Source organism: Aspergillus novofumigatus (genome assembly GCF_002847465.1).
Source record: "Aspergillus novofumigatus IBT 16806 chromosome Unknown P174scaffold_3, whole genome shotgun sequence".
Classification (NCBI taxonomy): domain Eukaryota; kingdom Fungi; phylum Ascomycota; class Eurotiomycetes; order Eurotiales; family Aspergillaceae; genus Aspergillus; species Aspergillus novofumigatus.
Genome location: NW_020194276.1, coordinates 1,450,972 through 1,466,017, shown reverse-complemented (window position 1 = coordinate 1,466,017; position 15,046 = coordinate 1,450,972). Strand labels below are relative to the sequence as shown.

General features: G+C 50.5%; 7 protein-coding genes across 7 annotated transcripts; 3 read left to right on the top strand and 4 right to left on the bottom strand.

The window, feature by feature from the left end:
- Nucleotides 1–119: 119 nt before the first annotated feature.
- P174DRAFT_403953 (uncharacterized protein) lies at nucleotides 120–1,471 on the bottom strand. Its single transcript, XM_024824005.1, has 2 exons — nucleotides 968–1,471; nucleotides 120–909 (listed from the first exon to the last, which is right to left on the bottom strand). The coding sequence occupies exons 1-2, from the start codon at nucleotides 1,195–1,197 to the stop codon at nucleotides 225–227; spliced, it is 915 nt and encodes a 304-aa protein (XP_024683895.1). The 5' UTR covers nucleotides 1,198–1,471; the 3' UTR covers nucleotides 120–224.
- A 361-nt stretch (nucleotides 1,472–1,832) lies between these two features.
- Nucleotides 1,833–2,843, top strand: P174DRAFT_439922 (uncharacterized protein). Its single transcript, XM_024826927.1, has 3 exons — nucleotides 1,833–2,023; nucleotides 2,099–2,279; nucleotides 2,345–2,843. The coding sequence occupies exons 1-3, from the start codon at nucleotides 1,884–1,886 to the stop codon at nucleotides 2,522–2,524; spliced, it is 501 nt and encodes a 166-aa protein (XP_024683894.1). The 5' UTR covers nucleotides 1,833–1,883; the 3' UTR covers nucleotides 2,525–2,843.
- Nucleotides 2,754–4,772, bottom strand: P174DRAFT_439921 (TLC domain-containing protein). The gene is made up of 3 exons (XM_024826926.1): nucleotides 4,436–4,772; nucleotides 3,635–4,372; nucleotides 2,754–3,578 (listed from the first exon to the last, which is right to left on the bottom strand). The coding sequence occupies exons 1-3, from the start codon at nucleotides 4,553–4,555 to the stop codon at nucleotides 3,114–3,116; spliced, it is 1,323 nt and encodes a 440-aa protein (XP_024683893.1). The 5' UTR covers nucleotides 4,556–4,772; the 3' UTR covers nucleotides 2,754–3,113.
- Nucleotides 4,773–8,330: 3,558 nt separating this feature from the next.
- Nucleotides 8,331–9,788, top strand: zpr1 (zinc finger-containing protein ZPR1; the record flags this gene model as incomplete). Its single annotated transcript, XM_024829716.1, has 2 exons — nucleotides 8,331–8,474; nucleotides 8,541–9,788. The coding sequence occupies 2 exons, from the start codon at nucleotides 8,331–8,333 to the stop codon at nucleotides 9,786–9,788; spliced, it is 1,392 nt and encodes a 463-aa protein (XP_024683892.1).
- Nucleotides 9,789–10,092: 304 nt separating this feature from the next.
- Nucleotides 10,093–11,345, bottom strand: cyp5 (putative peptidyl-prolyl cis-trans isomerase; the record flags this gene model as incomplete). The annotated part of the gene is made up of 3 exons (XM_024828874.1): nucleotides 10,093–11,082; nucleotides 11,180–11,245; nucleotides 11,334–11,345. 3 exons carry the CDS (start codon nucleotides 11,343–11,345, stop codon nucleotides 10,522–10,524), a joined length of 639 nt encoding a protein of 212 aa, XP_024683891.1. The 3' UTR covers nucleotides 10,093–10,521.
- A 216-nt stretch (nucleotides 11,346–11,561) lies between these two features.
- Nucleotides 11,562–13,189, top strand: P174DRAFT_130153 (uncharacterized protein). The gene is made up of 2 exons (XM_024821098.1): nucleotides 11,562–11,806; nucleotides 11,862–13,189. The coding sequence occupies exons 1-2, from the start codon at nucleotides 11,622–11,624 to the stop codon at nucleotides 13,009–13,011; spliced, it is 1,335 nt and encodes a 444-aa protein (XP_024683890.1). The 5' UTR covers nucleotides 11,562–11,621; the 3' UTR covers nucleotides 13,012–13,189.
- Nucleotides 13,190–13,366: 177 nt separating this feature from the next.
- P174DRAFT_419243 (queuosine 5'-phosphate N-glycosylase/hydrolase) lies at nucleotides 13,367–14,781 on the bottom strand (the record flags this gene model as incomplete). Its single annotated transcript, XM_024824770.1, has 4 exons — nucleotides 13,367–13,794; nucleotides 13,856–14,087; nucleotides 14,148–14,302; nucleotides 14,361–14,781. 4 exons carry the CDS (start codon nucleotides 14,779–14,781, stop codon nucleotides 13,367–13,369), a joined length of 1,236 nt encoding a protein of 411 aa, XP_024683889.1.
- Nucleotides 14,782–15,046: the final 265 nt, after the last annotated feature.

Here is a 15,046-nt window from a genome sequence, read left to right as displayed (position 1 = left end):
CGCTCCTCGAAAGCATCAGTGACAACGAGTCCATAGGCGCAAAGCAGTATCTACTTAGAATATCATTGAGAGATGCCATGATGAGAAAAGCTCATGGGTAACATACGATATACAGCATTGAGAAAGGCCAAGGCTACCATGGACAGGGTATCTGATTTGGGGATCTTATGCTGCTACTGCACTGGTCGGAGCATTTTCGTAGACACGCCATTCAATGGGTATACTCAAGCTACCTGACCAAGACTCTCCTCTCCCACCGCCGAGAACACAAAAGGCGCTAATGTCTGAAGATGGGGCCCGAACTTGGTCGGAGCACTTTTGGCTATGCTGCCCACTGTAGCAATCAGATGCCGCCGGTGAACGGTCGTCAACTGTGAGGAATTGAATCTCTCGACGAGTTCGGCCACAAAGGCGTTTAGTTGGTTGTCCGAGAAGTGGAGCACAAGCACTGAGATAGCGGCCAATGCTCTTTTGGTGACAACGGTACCAGCCGTGTCGTTGTCAATGATGGACATGACAGACTTCTGCAGTGCGCTCAACTCCTCTTCCTTGAGAAGAGGTCCAAAGCATGTGACCACTTGGATCAGGACATCAACTGCGTCGCTACTGAAGCCTTTAGCAGGATCCTTTTCCAGCATTCCCTTTACAACACTACCCCTTCGGTTGGAAGGCGACGGCGTGGGACCGATTAAGCGGGGAATGAGAACCCTCGAGACAGCGGAGTATGCCATGGTGGCTTCTTTGCTGGGTGCTTGCCCTGGTTGAGGACGAGGAAGTGCTGTGACAATGACTCGGAGGGCAGTGTTGGGAACTGAGGCATCGATGGATTGTGAGGCGGTTAAGGTCGACAGTTTCTCGAGAAGAGGCATGAGGCTTTCAAAGGGCAGCCGAAGCGCAAGCGGACCGAGACTGGAGTAAGATATGAGTGAGTGATGTATGCACCAAAGGTGGTGCTCCTAATACGAACCATTTCAGCGCTTGATTCTGAACATCGCCATGTTGGTCATCTAGAGCTTTGAGCAATCCGTCGACGAGTCTCGAAGCCGAGTGTTGATCGTGGGCAAGAAATGAAGAGTTGGGATTATTCAGGATGCCTAGTAAATCATTCAAGGACATATATCTCAGATCTGCATCTGGGTCGTCGAGCTTCAACAACAGACTGTTGAGATTCTGCTGAATGGCCTGCCTGTCCGCCATGGGGGAAGTGAAGTTTGAAAAAGCGTACTGTGGCAGGAAGAATAAAGGGTAAACTAAGATAGGGAGACTCGTAGATCACAGTTTTGAGAGATGTGGATAAAGCTCATGCTCACTGGAAGCAGGGGAGATGAACTAAACGCGGGGCGCATAATACTGCCTAAGGCTACAGTAATGGCTGGATCCAGACTTTGAGCTCCAACGGGGGACCACAACGGCCACTTGTGCAGGTTTCCATCAAGACGATCGAGGATGGAATAGAGGAGGACAAGATCACGTTCGTCAAATGATGACATTGAACTGCTAGACATCTAACATGGTATTTACTTTCAATGGCATTTTAATTGCAGTTACATAGCATATCATGACTATGCCAAACTCGGCCATAACAGTTACTTTCTCCCCGCACGCCAAAATTACATCACCACCAATAACGAACGCTTGGATCATGCCGGTTGCTCCCGCTCCGAGCTTCTTCGAGCTTCTTGGTTGTGCTCCCACTCCTTGCTTGGAGGCTGGGGGCTGCGGCCCAAGGCCTGCATACGTAAGAACAAGGGCATGTCATGTCACTTCTTCCTACCTTTCTCGTTAACTTGTCATCTCATCCCAATTGCACCACAAATATTCAATCAGCATCTCTAATCTCCAATTCTTGACCTCATTTTCGATCTATATACGTACAACCCACCATGGCTCTCATACGCCCTCAGATGATTCGTGCATCCCTTCGTGCCGCCGGAGACACTGCTCGACGACCCATACAGCAGGCTGGACGCCGGACGTACGCTTCTGCACAACAAAGCACCAAGAAATCCAGCGACCTCCCATGGTAAGCCACCTTCATCCCTTATGCCCACGAGCCATCGCACTCCGTATGCCAGACGACTAACGAATCGATTTCCAGGATGCTGGCATCGGTTGGCCTCGGCGTCCCCGCTGCATTCTACTTGCTTCAGTCCAGCCCCTCCAAGATCGCGTCACACAACCACCACGGCGAAACAAGAATGACTGAGAGGAAGGAAGCCGAGATTCCCCCGGAGCGTGAGACTGTTGGCCCGGATGTGAAGCCTTCTGAGGTCGATGCGGTAAGTAACTCGCTATTCGGTCTGCACCCATTCACCATGTCAAACGTATGCTGAAGATTCCGCAGCCTGCCGGTAGGAAGGCACCTTCAGGAGCCAACACCATTTCTGCCAAGCAGGAGGGCCTTGACAGTTCGGACACTTCCAACCCTTACGTTGCAGAACCGGGAAAGAGCGTAAAGGGTGAGGGCGAGACGGATTCTGTCAAGCTGAAGGGAACTGTTGACCCTACTCGACCACAGCGGTGATTGCACTCTGCTTTTGATGGGAAGTAACTCAGTATGCGAACATGTCCGCAGTCGGCTCTGTCAGATATTGATATCTCTGTATGCCCAAGAGACTCAACGTGTAATATATTACATAGCACAATAGTTTCACATAACGAAGATCTCCGCCGCCGTAAGTGTCCTAAACAGCCAAGGTCCTTGAGCAGTTTCAGAACGGCTACTATGGAGGGAAAGTGAACTCAGCCATTGCAAAATCACCAGCGCAAATCTATTATTATGATTATCATTAGCTTGGCAGAAGGTGGTCTTCAAGGCCATCCACTAAAAAAGTACAATGAACTGCCCACTCAAGAAAAATCGTTACTATATCCATTCAGCTTCGCCATGCACAACGTCAGTCACAGAAAGGGGTTGAAAAAGTATCTTTGCAGAAAGAGAAATTTGTAATTTGTCATTCACCATGGAACCGTCGCAATATAACAGAGAATAAAAAAAAAGCTTGTCAAGCATCGCCAGACAAGTCAAATTCGTGATATAGACAAAGCTCAGCGAGCTATTCATGCCCAAAGTGACAGTAAGGAAATACTCGGTTGGCTCTCAGCATCAAGCACTAAGAGTTGGCTTTTGCGCCAAGAGGCTCGCCGTTGACGAAGACCTGAGGGGCCTTGTTTGTATTGCGAGCGGTGAGAAAAGGTTGCTCAGCTCCAGTGGCAAGGGCAGCATGGCTCTCTGCCTCCTGCTCGAGTTCCTCTTCGGTCTCGTCGTCGCTTCTCTCGTCCTTCTTCACGCTGTTGAAGATGTAGTTCTTGAGAATGCGAAGGATCAAGAAGAGCCAGAAGAGATTGACAGCTTGCAGACTGGCCAGCAGGACGAAGGTGATGACCTGACTGATCCAGCACTTGTATTGTTGGGTCTCCCAGTTGAGCTCGTAGGGTCCGACAGTGCGGAATTCGGTCAGCACGGCCCAGAGGATCTTCAGGTTGAGGACATGGCGGAGGTAGATCCACATAACGACGAAGGTGCCAAAGTATGGTATAGTGATGATGGAGTCGAGGTAGTTGAGGGTTTTTGAGGTCTACAAGAAGAATCAGTTAGCTCTCGTTCAATTAAGGAGGGTCCTTGCAGGCATACCGCTAGGAAGAAATCTGAGATGTCGTGGGTGATATAGACCGCAATGCCCATATAGGTGAAGTGGAAGCGGTAACTCAACCCGATCAGCGCCAAAGTGATGATGTGATGACCGACAAGCTCCTTGAAATCCTTCCGGGGCTTTTCGAGCTGCAGCAGCAACACAATCGCTTGCTGAGCCCAGTAACTAGCCTGGAGCAGGTAATAGGCCTTGAAGATGGCGACGTGCTCCCGGTGAGGGAAACCCTCAAACATGGCGGTGGTGTTGAAGTACCAGATATCCGTCTGTTTCATCACGTACAAACCGAAAGGTCCAAAGATCGCAAAGTACATGGCTGTGTAGACCTGCTCCATGAATCTAGCAGTCTTTCCTCTGCTGCGAATGCCACAGTATCCAGCCCATGGGCGAATCACGCATTGCATCAAAAACTCCCGTGTGAAAGACAGGACAATAGTGTAGAAGCCGACAAAAGCAAAGTCCAAGGGACCTTTTCCGTACATAACCGGGCCGCCAGGGGTCTTGGGAGGTTGTGGGTAAGACAAGAAGATAGCGCTGTGGAAAGGATTGGCCGGCGTGGGATTAACGGCGTATGCGAGGAGGATTATGCTCATCAGCAGGAGAGGTAGAACCCAGGTGTGTTTCGAACATAAGTCCTTGAACCGACGGAGGGGCGATCGGTTTTTGCGCCGCTTGGTCTGCGATTTGAGAGCCTTTTCAGAGCTTACCTGGTTCTGCAAGGCCTGACAGCAGTGAGCACGGGACTGAGAAGACGGAAGATATTGAGGTCACCGGTAAGGATATACCTTGTCCCATTTTGAAGCTTCTCCCTCCACAGGGCTGACCTCGTTCATGGTCGACATGGCGGGCGCGGTGGTATCACCCGGGATATCTCCCAGATGGCTGGACTTGCGCGGACGAGCCATGATGGGCTTGCTGATATTGGACTGTTTCGATAATGTATCGATTGCTCAGGCGCACAAATAACTAATTCTCGTATTTTGCTGCGCTGAGCGGGCTGGCTTCTGAAGGACAAAAGCAACAGATAGCGGAGCTGAATAGGTGACCCTGGAGCCACCAATTGGACAGTGAAGGGGTTAAGGTAAGGAGAGACTGGAAGAAAAATTGCTGCGATGTTGAAACTGAGATTATATTGATGTCAAAGGGGGTTTTTTTCCCGTTTTCAATTTTCTCCGCCGACTCCACCGCACCAGCCACTAGGTACCCCGTCCAGTTTGAACCACCACCAATCGCAAGCCCTTTTTGTACGGTTGTACCTATGTTCTTCTGATTTGACTTCCCTTCAATTGCTCTCGCCCTTTTCTATTGGACTCGAGTCTCGGGAAGCTCGATTGTTTGCTTTCGCCCCCGCGAGTGGACGATCGATCAGATACGGAGTACTCCGCGCATTTCAATAGCATTGTTATTATGGACAAGCCCAACATCATACATGCAGATAAGCCACAACCTGAGCTACTCATAATTGACAGCAATAATGAGCAGGATGAAATTTGAACTTCAACTAAAACTGTCGCGTCGCCTATGATTTTTTTCGTAAAGTGTAATTCTGGGTCACGGAAGACAACAATGCTCTGCGGACAAGATATTGCAGAACGGCGAAGAAAGGGCACCACATTGCTCGGAGCGAAGGGCAGCTGTGGGAAAAAAGTGCATTTCCGGAGGTAGTAGGACTGCCTCAAATGAACTTTTCTTCCCAAGGGTCAAAATTCCCATATAGTGAGAGTTCCATAGTTATTCATCCGTGAGTGGCTGCGAGATGTAGTTGCCTGCATGCTAGATCGGTAAGAGCCATTGATTACATGTAAGAGGGATGCAATATAACGTCCGCAAAAAGCATTTTGCGCTAGTCAAAGTCATTTCTCGCACATCTTGATTCCTAAAGAGACCTGTTTTCCCTATCGTAGAATGCTGGTCAAAATGGGAGGTTGGGAGTTAGGGAAGGGGAGGATCCACGTCAAGTCACGTGTGGTCGCGACGCGCTGCATTGTTTTGTGGTCCGCTGGCAGCCCTCCTCTCGCTATTCTTCTGCCTACACCCATTGCAGCTGCTCCCTCAGTCAGTCACAAACGACTTTGCGAAGAACTCAGCCGTGCTTCGGTTTTCTAGCGCCTTCAGCCAATACTGAACTTGATTCTCACGAGCTCTCTTTCGGACCTGACTTGCTCGAAGACGTGTCGGCGTGTGTCTCTCAAGCATCTCTGGCTTGCTAGGCCGTGCCTCAATTGCCTGCGAGGGCATTATTTGTACAGACCTTACTCTCCGTATAGTTCTCCAATTTCCATCACTGCATCTCGATGCGTCTTAGGAGACCTATAATCATACGTTGCTCACCCCACCCTATGATTATATCTTTTAAAGAAGGTGATGGATTATTGGGAATCTAACCCTAACCTAGTCGGTTCAGTGTTAGCAGCAGCACAAGTTTCACGGCCTCGCATGGCGGAGTTATTGATTAGTTTATTGATTCCTGGAGGAATCGATGAACGAAAGGTATCCGATGTCCAGAGCCTGTCATGGGCAACAAAAGACGGTTTACTATGCGTTTTAAGTTCCAGAATGGGACACGCGTCGGTTTACCAATGCTGGGCGTTACATGCTGACCAAGATGGATGGTTTGTCGATGCCTTAGTGCTGGAGATTCTAGGGAGAGAGTAGGTGGAGCATGTCGGGCCTCTCGTTACAGATTACGGCCTTTGGGAGCTTTTATGAACGGCAATGCATGGGATGTCTGGAGCCACCCCCAAATTGCGGCGGAATTCATTACTATTGCTCGGTGAGCATCTTGAACGCAACAATTAGTCCTCGGACGCGCCTACAAACACTCATGAAGTCAGTACGTCGGAAGCAATCCACTCGTCGGAATCATTGTGATGTCTTGAGGGCGCCCAGGTGCTACCTGAGAAATCACATTGTAGCGAGGTTCTTCCGCACTCCTGGATGGACTGAGTTGATCAGATTGCTCTTTGAGTGATGCTGTCAGAAACCTTGGCTTGTTGTCTAGTTCCGGTGCATGATTCACCATCAATGAGTAATGGTCTAGCCTCTGCAATGGTCGCCTACCTATTCCTTCTGCTATCCGTTCTGCTATCCCGTGCATGCTCCCAACTCGGGGAGCCTGGGCAACCCGTACCTACTTTCGAACTCTTATCTCTTGCCATATCTTGGCTTGCAAGCCTCGAGTCCCGGCACCAGCCACCGACTCGAACTTGACTCAAAGATCCAGGTCGACCGTGTTAACCATCTCTTTGCAATGTAGATTGCAAATAGATTGATGGGCGCCGACAATGACGATGGGCCTCCCTTCGTCGTCCCTCCCTTCGGGGAGAAGGAAGCGGTTTTTGCGGATGTTCTTTGTTCGCTTCTACAACGCCCTCCAATGTCTGTTCGACGCGGAGAGGAAACAAAAACTTGTCTCAGAGAGTACTGTACCCCGCACGAGGTTTAGGTCTTAGCGACCGAGGTTGTCCTTATGACCACACGGATGGCATGTTCGAGAGCAAATTGGGAGATGGAAAGCTTTGATTATGGTCAGGCCGAGTAACGCGGGAAAACATGGGGTCGGATGAACTTCGCGAAGGGTGTGAGACTGTCCGATGTCGCACGCTGCGTTCATCGAGCTTCGACTTTGTACTGCTGTTCAACAGTCTATGCTCTATCATCTTGCAATCTTGGTAACTTGCCATGGCCATTCTATGTCTTGGAAGCCGGCATTTGCCTCGATTGAAGCTCATCAACGCTCTCCTCTCGTTTGGGTTTTCTTGCTTCGTCCATCATGCGACCCGGCTGCCCGTTCAACATATCTCTTGCATACAATGCAGTTGTTGACAGGAGGCGTTTGTGGGACCTTACAATGGTGGGGATCAAAGCTCAGGCTTGTCTACTTGGCCTCTATACTGTTCACGTTTGCTTCTGCGGAGACTTTGGCGGCTGGGCAGCTGGTCCTGGGCGTGTAGGACATCAACGAAGAGAACGTATATATGCTTCGATCGGTAAAGGGCATTTGTGCGTGGGCACCAGCATCGGGCTATTGTGCGAGAAGCTTGTTGCGAGTTCTGGATCAAAAGGTGCCGAACATCTGCAGGTCGATTTCCGCTCGTGAACCGCCGCCTCTCCTCGGGGAGGCGGCCCCTATTTTTTCTATAAGTAACCCACAACACTCAGAGATTGGCTGAGCTAACTATCGCTCCAGGATGGAACAATGAACACCAAACGATCAGTTCGACAGGCTTGGGCCGATCGGATCTGTATTGCCTTCGAGATGTGATTCGGACTGCGATGACATGTCCGGTCGTCATTCTACCCCCATGGATTATGTAGCTGTCGGTAGACTAGGTCCGAGTGAAGGCGAATGGCGATCAATTCGCCGCATGGCTCTCATCACAAACCAGCATCATCATTCCAAAGTTGTTAATATTCTTCGCTCTTCGTTGCTTATTGCATAAATCCGCATTGCTGAGTAATCCACCTGAGCGTCTGTGCATAATAAGAGCTGCCCCTCCAAAAAAAGGATGCCCCGCCACCGCGATAGTGGAAGGCAAAGGAACGTTCCCGTGGTTGCCGGCTAATATTTTTTCTTTGGGCCCAATGGCTTTGTAATATATTGTAGCCCCTCTATTTACAAGTTCTTGTTTCTTCTCTTTTCACTTACAAAAATCAATTGGTCTCTGCAAATCACGCACCATGTCAACAGAAGAAGAAAGCGCTGCCCCTCAGGGCAATGTTGTGGTTGAGTCGCAATTTCAGAAACCCGGCGACTTGGTGGAGAGAAATGAAGATACCGGTGTCATGTCACTGGAGAGTCTCTGCATGAACTGCCATGAAAATGTAAGTTATATCGATAGATATTTGCGTTTTTCTGCGCCGAGGCGACATTTAGTAACAAAACTTTAGGGTGTCACCAGACTTCTCCTCCTCCGAGTGCCTTTCTTCCGCGACATTATCCTCGAATCTTTCGAATGTGAACACTGCGGCCACCGAGACAACTCCGTCAAATCCGCAGGTCAGATTCAAGAGAAGGGAACGAAATACACGCTGGACGTTGAGAACGAGGAAGATTTCCAGCGCCAAGTCATTCGAAGCGATGTCTCGATTTTCAAAGTCGAATCGCTCGGTATCGAGATGCCCAAGGGCGAGAGCCAGCTAACCACAGTGGAGGGAGTTATTCAGCGCATCTACGAGAACTTGTCCGGTGACCAGCCATTGCGCAAAGAGCAAGCGCCCGAGCTGCACGATGCGCTCGTGCACATCATCGAGAAGCTGGAGAAAATTCTGAAGCGCGAAGGCTTTCCTTTCACCATCTCGCTGGATGATCCGACCGGAAACTCGTGGATTGCGCCCAATACAAATGACAAGACAAACAAGTACAGACGTCGCGACTACCCCCGTACACACGAGCAAAACGAAGAGCTCGGTATTGCTGCCGACCCCGAGGCCCAGAAGAATGAAGGCATCAACGTGGAGGGCGAGATTGACGACTCGGAAATTGTCGAAGGGCAGGTTTACAGTCTGCCCACAGAGTGCCCCGGCTGCACAAAGGCATGCTTTGTCAACATGAAGAAAGTCAGCATTCCCTACTTCAAGGAGGTCTTCATCTGGGGTACAGTTTGCGATCACTGCGGCTACCGCACTAGCGAGGTCAAGACCGGTGGTGAGGTTCCCGAGAAGGGCAAGCGCATTACCCTGCGTGTCGAGAACGAGGTCGATCTGTCGCGCGATATCCTCAAGTCCGACACCTGCGCGCTTCACAGCGACGAGCTTGAGGTGACTGTTCAGCCCGGTACCCTTGGCGGCCGCTTCACCACCGTTGAGGGTCTGCTCACGGAGATTCGCGATCAGTTGCACGGCCAGATCTTCGATGTTGACGACACCACCAACTCCGGTGGTGACAGTATGGCAACGTCTGACAAGGACAAGTGGGAGCGCTTCTTCAGCCGTCTCGACGATGCGATCAGCGGAAAGATGAAGTTCGTTATTACTCTTGAGGATCCCATGGCCAACAGCTACGTTCAGGATCTGTGTGCTCCCGCCCCCGACCCTCAAATCGCAACTGAAGAATACACTCGTACGGAAGAGGAGGAAGAGGAGCTCGGCCTGAGAGACATGAAGGTTGAGGGGTACGAGCAAGAGCAGAAGGAATAGAAGCCCACTGAGGATGCTGATGAACGCAAGTCATGATTTTCGATACCAATTAGAAGACGGTTTTGTTTCCTTTGTTGATTTACGACTCTCTTTGGGTTTGCTCATGATCTTTTCTTGTCGAGTTTCTACCTTTCGATGATTTGTCGAGTTTGCATTCTGGCGCTTATGCTGCTTGCTCGGAGATGAGTTCGGGGATGAGTTCTTGCATTAAGATTCCTGATGTGGGATGAGCTTTGTCCGTCATATCACTATGTGCAGATCTCCATGGTGTTCTACTGTTTATGGGGATGTGGAAAAGAATTTAGCGAAATCATATTTCCTGGCTTATAATGCACTCAGTCTAGTATCTCTTGTATCTTTTCGTAACTTTGTCAGGGTCACTTTGCTTGGTACTAAAATGCCTGCAAACCTTCTGGGGTTGCGATGACCGCCGTATCTCACCGTTGCCGCGCAAATCTTGCTGGAAGCGTGACTCAGAATCGTCCAGCAGAGCCATATCACCGGCATTGAGCAGTCAACATGAATGACTGTAATCCATGCTCCAGGGGTTAATATCGCCGGTCGTTGGCCCAGCGGTTAGAATATCCGGCTCAATTTCACGGATCTCGGTGGGTTGGATCTAATACCGCCGGCAAGGACTTGCAGGTCCTCCTCGAGGCTGCAGGAGTGGACTGCGGTCCGAGAACTCTCTCTCATGAAGTCATCTTCTACCTGTGAACAGTAGGACCTCATCTCACTTCGCAAACGGGTTGGCGTGGATCGTCACGCTGTTGACACCAATCGCTTCATATTCACCCTCCTCCCCTTCTTTCGGCCGAGTCACTCTCCCCTTCTTGTCCACCTTTAGTTTCGCCTTCTCCAATTTGCTCAGGACATCTCCTCCCTCATCCTGCGGACTCAGGTTCAGAACCTTCCCAAACACGGTACTCGCCCCGTCCAAATGGGGAGCCGCAGCGAAGGTGATGAAGAACTGACTCCCATTGACCGTCGCACCCGTCGCACCTTGTGACCCCGGTGCCGTCCGGTCTTTAACTGGCCTTGACGCCATTGACAGGATTCCGCGCGCATTGTGACGGAGGGCTGGCAGGTGAATCTCCTGATTTAGTGCACGAGGGTGGTAGATTGAGGTGCCGCCCTTGGGGATTTCGTTGACGGGTAGCATAGGTTTTAGTGTATTCAAAGTTCCTGGTGCTGGCCCGAGCGAAATATCACCGCCCTGAATCATGAAGCCGGGGAAGATACGGTGGAAGGGGGTATTGTTGTATGCGCCGCAAGCGCAGAGGGCGAGGAAGTTCTGTCACAAGTAGTGTTCGGGTCAGCCTCGATGGGTCTCGGAAAGTAAGACAACCTGTATCACAGTATGTGAACATAAGGCTATGGAAAATACTCACTTCGGCTGTCTGAGGCACGGCCTCGCAAAAGAGCTCGACCTTGAGATCTCCATGCGTGGTATGAAGCTGCCGATTGAAGTCAGCATCGTCATTCTCCCAACCAAGGAATCTGCGCGAGGCTCGGAATGCCAAAGGCAAATGGAGAAAAACCTACAGTAACAGACATGGTGACTCGTCTAGCGCCAGTATCTCAATTCGAAGTAAATCTGAGTGATCGAGCATCATCAGACCTTCGCTTTGGCAGCTTCATTCCGTCAAAGCACGTGACAGGCTTCCACGCTATTCCTTTTCGGTCCATATAGATGATAACGCGCGATAACGCTAGTCTAGAAATGGTAACAAGTTCACAATAATAGCTGGAGCCCGCAGCCTTTCGACGGATCCCTTGACCAGGTACGAACGTTTCATTGACATATCTCCGTTCATCTGGTAAGCCCACAAGATGAACAACAGACCCGTGGAGCAAGCTCTGGCTACGTTAGTGCCAACGCACGCCAATGACCTACCTCCAGAGCTCGTCAGCTTAGCCCTGTCCTTAGTCGCGCAATCCCGGAGTTTTGCAGCAAGCTTGAAGCCCGAAGAGGAGATTGCACGGCCCTATGCCTGTGCCGAGATCGCATGCAGAAGGTACAGCTATTTCAGACCCGACTGATTGACCTTGGCTGAACGAGCTCTACACTAGGCTGACCAGGGCCCTCAAACTTCCTCCGTTACTTGGCCATCCTCCATGCCCTCCACGAGCATACAAGAAACTATACTCTTTTCTGGAACGGTCGTTATCAACTAGTACTAGCCCCTCAAAACGCGCAAGAGACAGTTCGGCCCCGGGGACGCCTTCACGCTCCGGCTCTGCACCTTCAACACCTACAAAGACACAAGCACTTGCAAAAACCGCTGCGACGCCGCGAGGCCTTCAAAATACCCCGAGCAAGTCGACGCCTCTCAAACTAGCTGTCAATGCCTCGGACAGACCGGCTGTTCCATTGCTCACTCCTCATAAAACCACCAAGGTCCGTCCCGATGGTCTGTCCAGCTCTACGATCATCCCCGATGCACCTGCGTGGGTCATGGATTCAATCCGGACAGTGTGCAAGACACTTTCCACTCCAGCACCGCGCACGAGCACCTGGTCTCGGCCCCCAATCTCCCGAACTCTGCCACCACATATTTTCGCCGGAGTATCATCGATCCTCTACCTCATCTCGAACGTCTCAGCAAAGAATGACGAGGATCTGGACGATGAAATGATGGAGTTCCTCGAGCCAATCATCACGGTCAAGAATACAGAGAAGGACGAGGATTTCAAGGAAGTCGTGTACGCATTGGTGGTAGCAGTTTATTTCATTGTGCTTGCGCGCCGGCGCAATGCACCAGACGATGGCTCTTCGGAGGCAGGCGAGGCACGGAAAATGGACAAGAAGACGTTTTCGGAGATGCGGCAGACTGCCCTTGTCAGCCTTGGCTTACCGTCCACGGAGCGGCGGCACCGCGACGATGTCGATCAGTGGATTGCGTTAATCATGGAGCAAGGCTGGACGAACGGTCAGGAGTGGTTCGAGAATATCCCGCAGGCTGGGGAAGTGGACGGAGATGATGAGTACCTATCGGATGAGTACGACGGCCGTGACAGTGAGAGAAAGCGCCAGAAGACAACGGGTGCAGGCCACGGTTTTCTTCTGAAGGACTCGTCGAAAAAGAAAGGTCTTCTGCCTGGTTTGGGGACAATGATGCAGGACCGGGTCGACTGGTTGAGCGCGGATCGCCGCGAGGATTACATTGAATGGAAGTCCGATATAATGGCGCGCATTCAGCAATTGACCTCTGCTAGATGAATAGCGAGAGTCCTGTCTCACCATTCTCATTTGCATGATATGAATTATGATACCCTTGACCTGAATAAACATCTCTAAATGTTCCTCTAACTATCCATGCCGTACCAACCTGAAACATGCCAAAATCGTCTCTATCCTCTATAAAACCAATAGTGCAGTAGATGGCAATCAGACAGGGCCATAAAAGGTCACCAAACTCCCAGAAGCGACAGCAAAGAAAATCCCAGTATACTGGAGGGCAAAGTACGACTCCGGACGATATGTACGCCGAATGCATCGCCATGAATATGCAAAAGGGAACAAAATTATTTGGGTATCATGGTAAGTGCCAATCGGTTCATGTGCTGCATATGGGTTAATACCAAATGCTCCTCGTCCTGTGATGCGGAATGGTCTCGCGGCCGTCCCTCTCCAACTCTTTTGCTGTATCATACAAGAAGAAGTCGATCAAGATAGCATTTATCCCCGAGCCGGATGTATCGTGGATACTGGCCTGTCGGATGTGATTTTGTGTGGCAGGATTTGTCTCGTTTTCGGATGAAGTGGCTCCATCCACTGGGCTTTCAGTTGGAGCCCCTTTTAATAATTTCTGCTTCTTCACTTCCGGGTGTTGGCGTTCAATTTCACGCCGAATCAACTCGACGCACCAGATGCTGGTTGCGCGCAGCTCAATTTCCCAGTTGGAGCCACTGGGAATGAGCTTTTTACTCCTGATGTGGCCCTCTAACGATGGCGAGTATAGAAGACAACCAAGTTGATGGAGCATCTGCGGAATTCGGTAATCTTCCAGACGTCACTTGTCAGTTATATCATGATATATTTATTGGGTGGGAAATAAACCTACCGGCAAACATCGTGATTTTGTCAATATCGTGAAACTCTCCATAACTCTCCCCATTGAAACACGCCCAGAGGTCTGCCACGAGAATCTGTGCGCGTTTGTATAATCGTACTCGCCGGCCTTGGAAAACCGTCTCGTCTCGGAAGCAGGGAAAGCTTTCTACAAGAAGATTGACAAGAGCTGCGGCCGAGTAATTGGCGCTATAAATGCAGTTTACAAAGCTGCCGTCGAAATCCTATAATCGCACTAAATTAGTTCCGAATGATAAGAAATTATGACATGGGCATCGACGTACCGAGCAAAGGACCCTGCCTGCTTCACGCAGGCACTGGAGACGTTCATCGAGTAGTGGAATCTCCTCCTCACTCGCTGATCGAAAAACATGTCTCAAAAGAGTGTCTGTGCATTCCTCTTCGTTGACCCAGAATTCTGGTGTGGTGATCTGAATCCCTGAAAGTAGAGCGGTGTGAGTCTCTCCTTGAAGTGAAGGATTTGACAGAGGACTTACCCTCATCTAGAGCCCTCTGCAATGCGGCTACCAGACTCCAATATCCTGTCCACTTCTTCCCCCGATACTCAATGCAGAATCGCTTGGACGGTTCTGTTTGGTCCGACCAGAAGCTGAAGTTCAAAAGATCCATCGTAAATATGAAGTCAACTGTGCTTCCGTCTTTCGCCTTGGGGTGCAACTCATGATCTGCCCATGTCTCGGTTGAGTAATTCTTCTTCTGCATCAGCCGCCATATTGTCTCCGCCGCTTCCTTAACCCTCGCCGGACTCAGGGCGACGTCAATGGCATTATCGAAAACAAATTGCGCATTTTCGAGGACTTTCGTCTCCGCAGTCCGTGGGTTGGCAGGCCCGCCATCTAGTCCAAGTGACTTGCGAAGAAGGGCCAGGAGCTCGGGATCGGCTTCGTCGTCCGACATGGCGCGTGCTATCATTCTGGTCTATTTCCAGGAGTCCTTACACAATTGTCCAAATTGTAGGCTATAACTGAAGGTATATATCCACCAGATAGAAATCCAAGATTGATGCCAGTGAACAACGGAGCAAAAGTTCCTTTTCGAGTGCGGACGTATAGTTGCAGATATCGCCAGATTGCCTTTGACTCAGCGACGGCTGATCAGTTCGCCGCAAAGAAGGGACCCTACAAAGCCGGTCTGTTGCGAGTCCTATGGGGACGACCAAGGA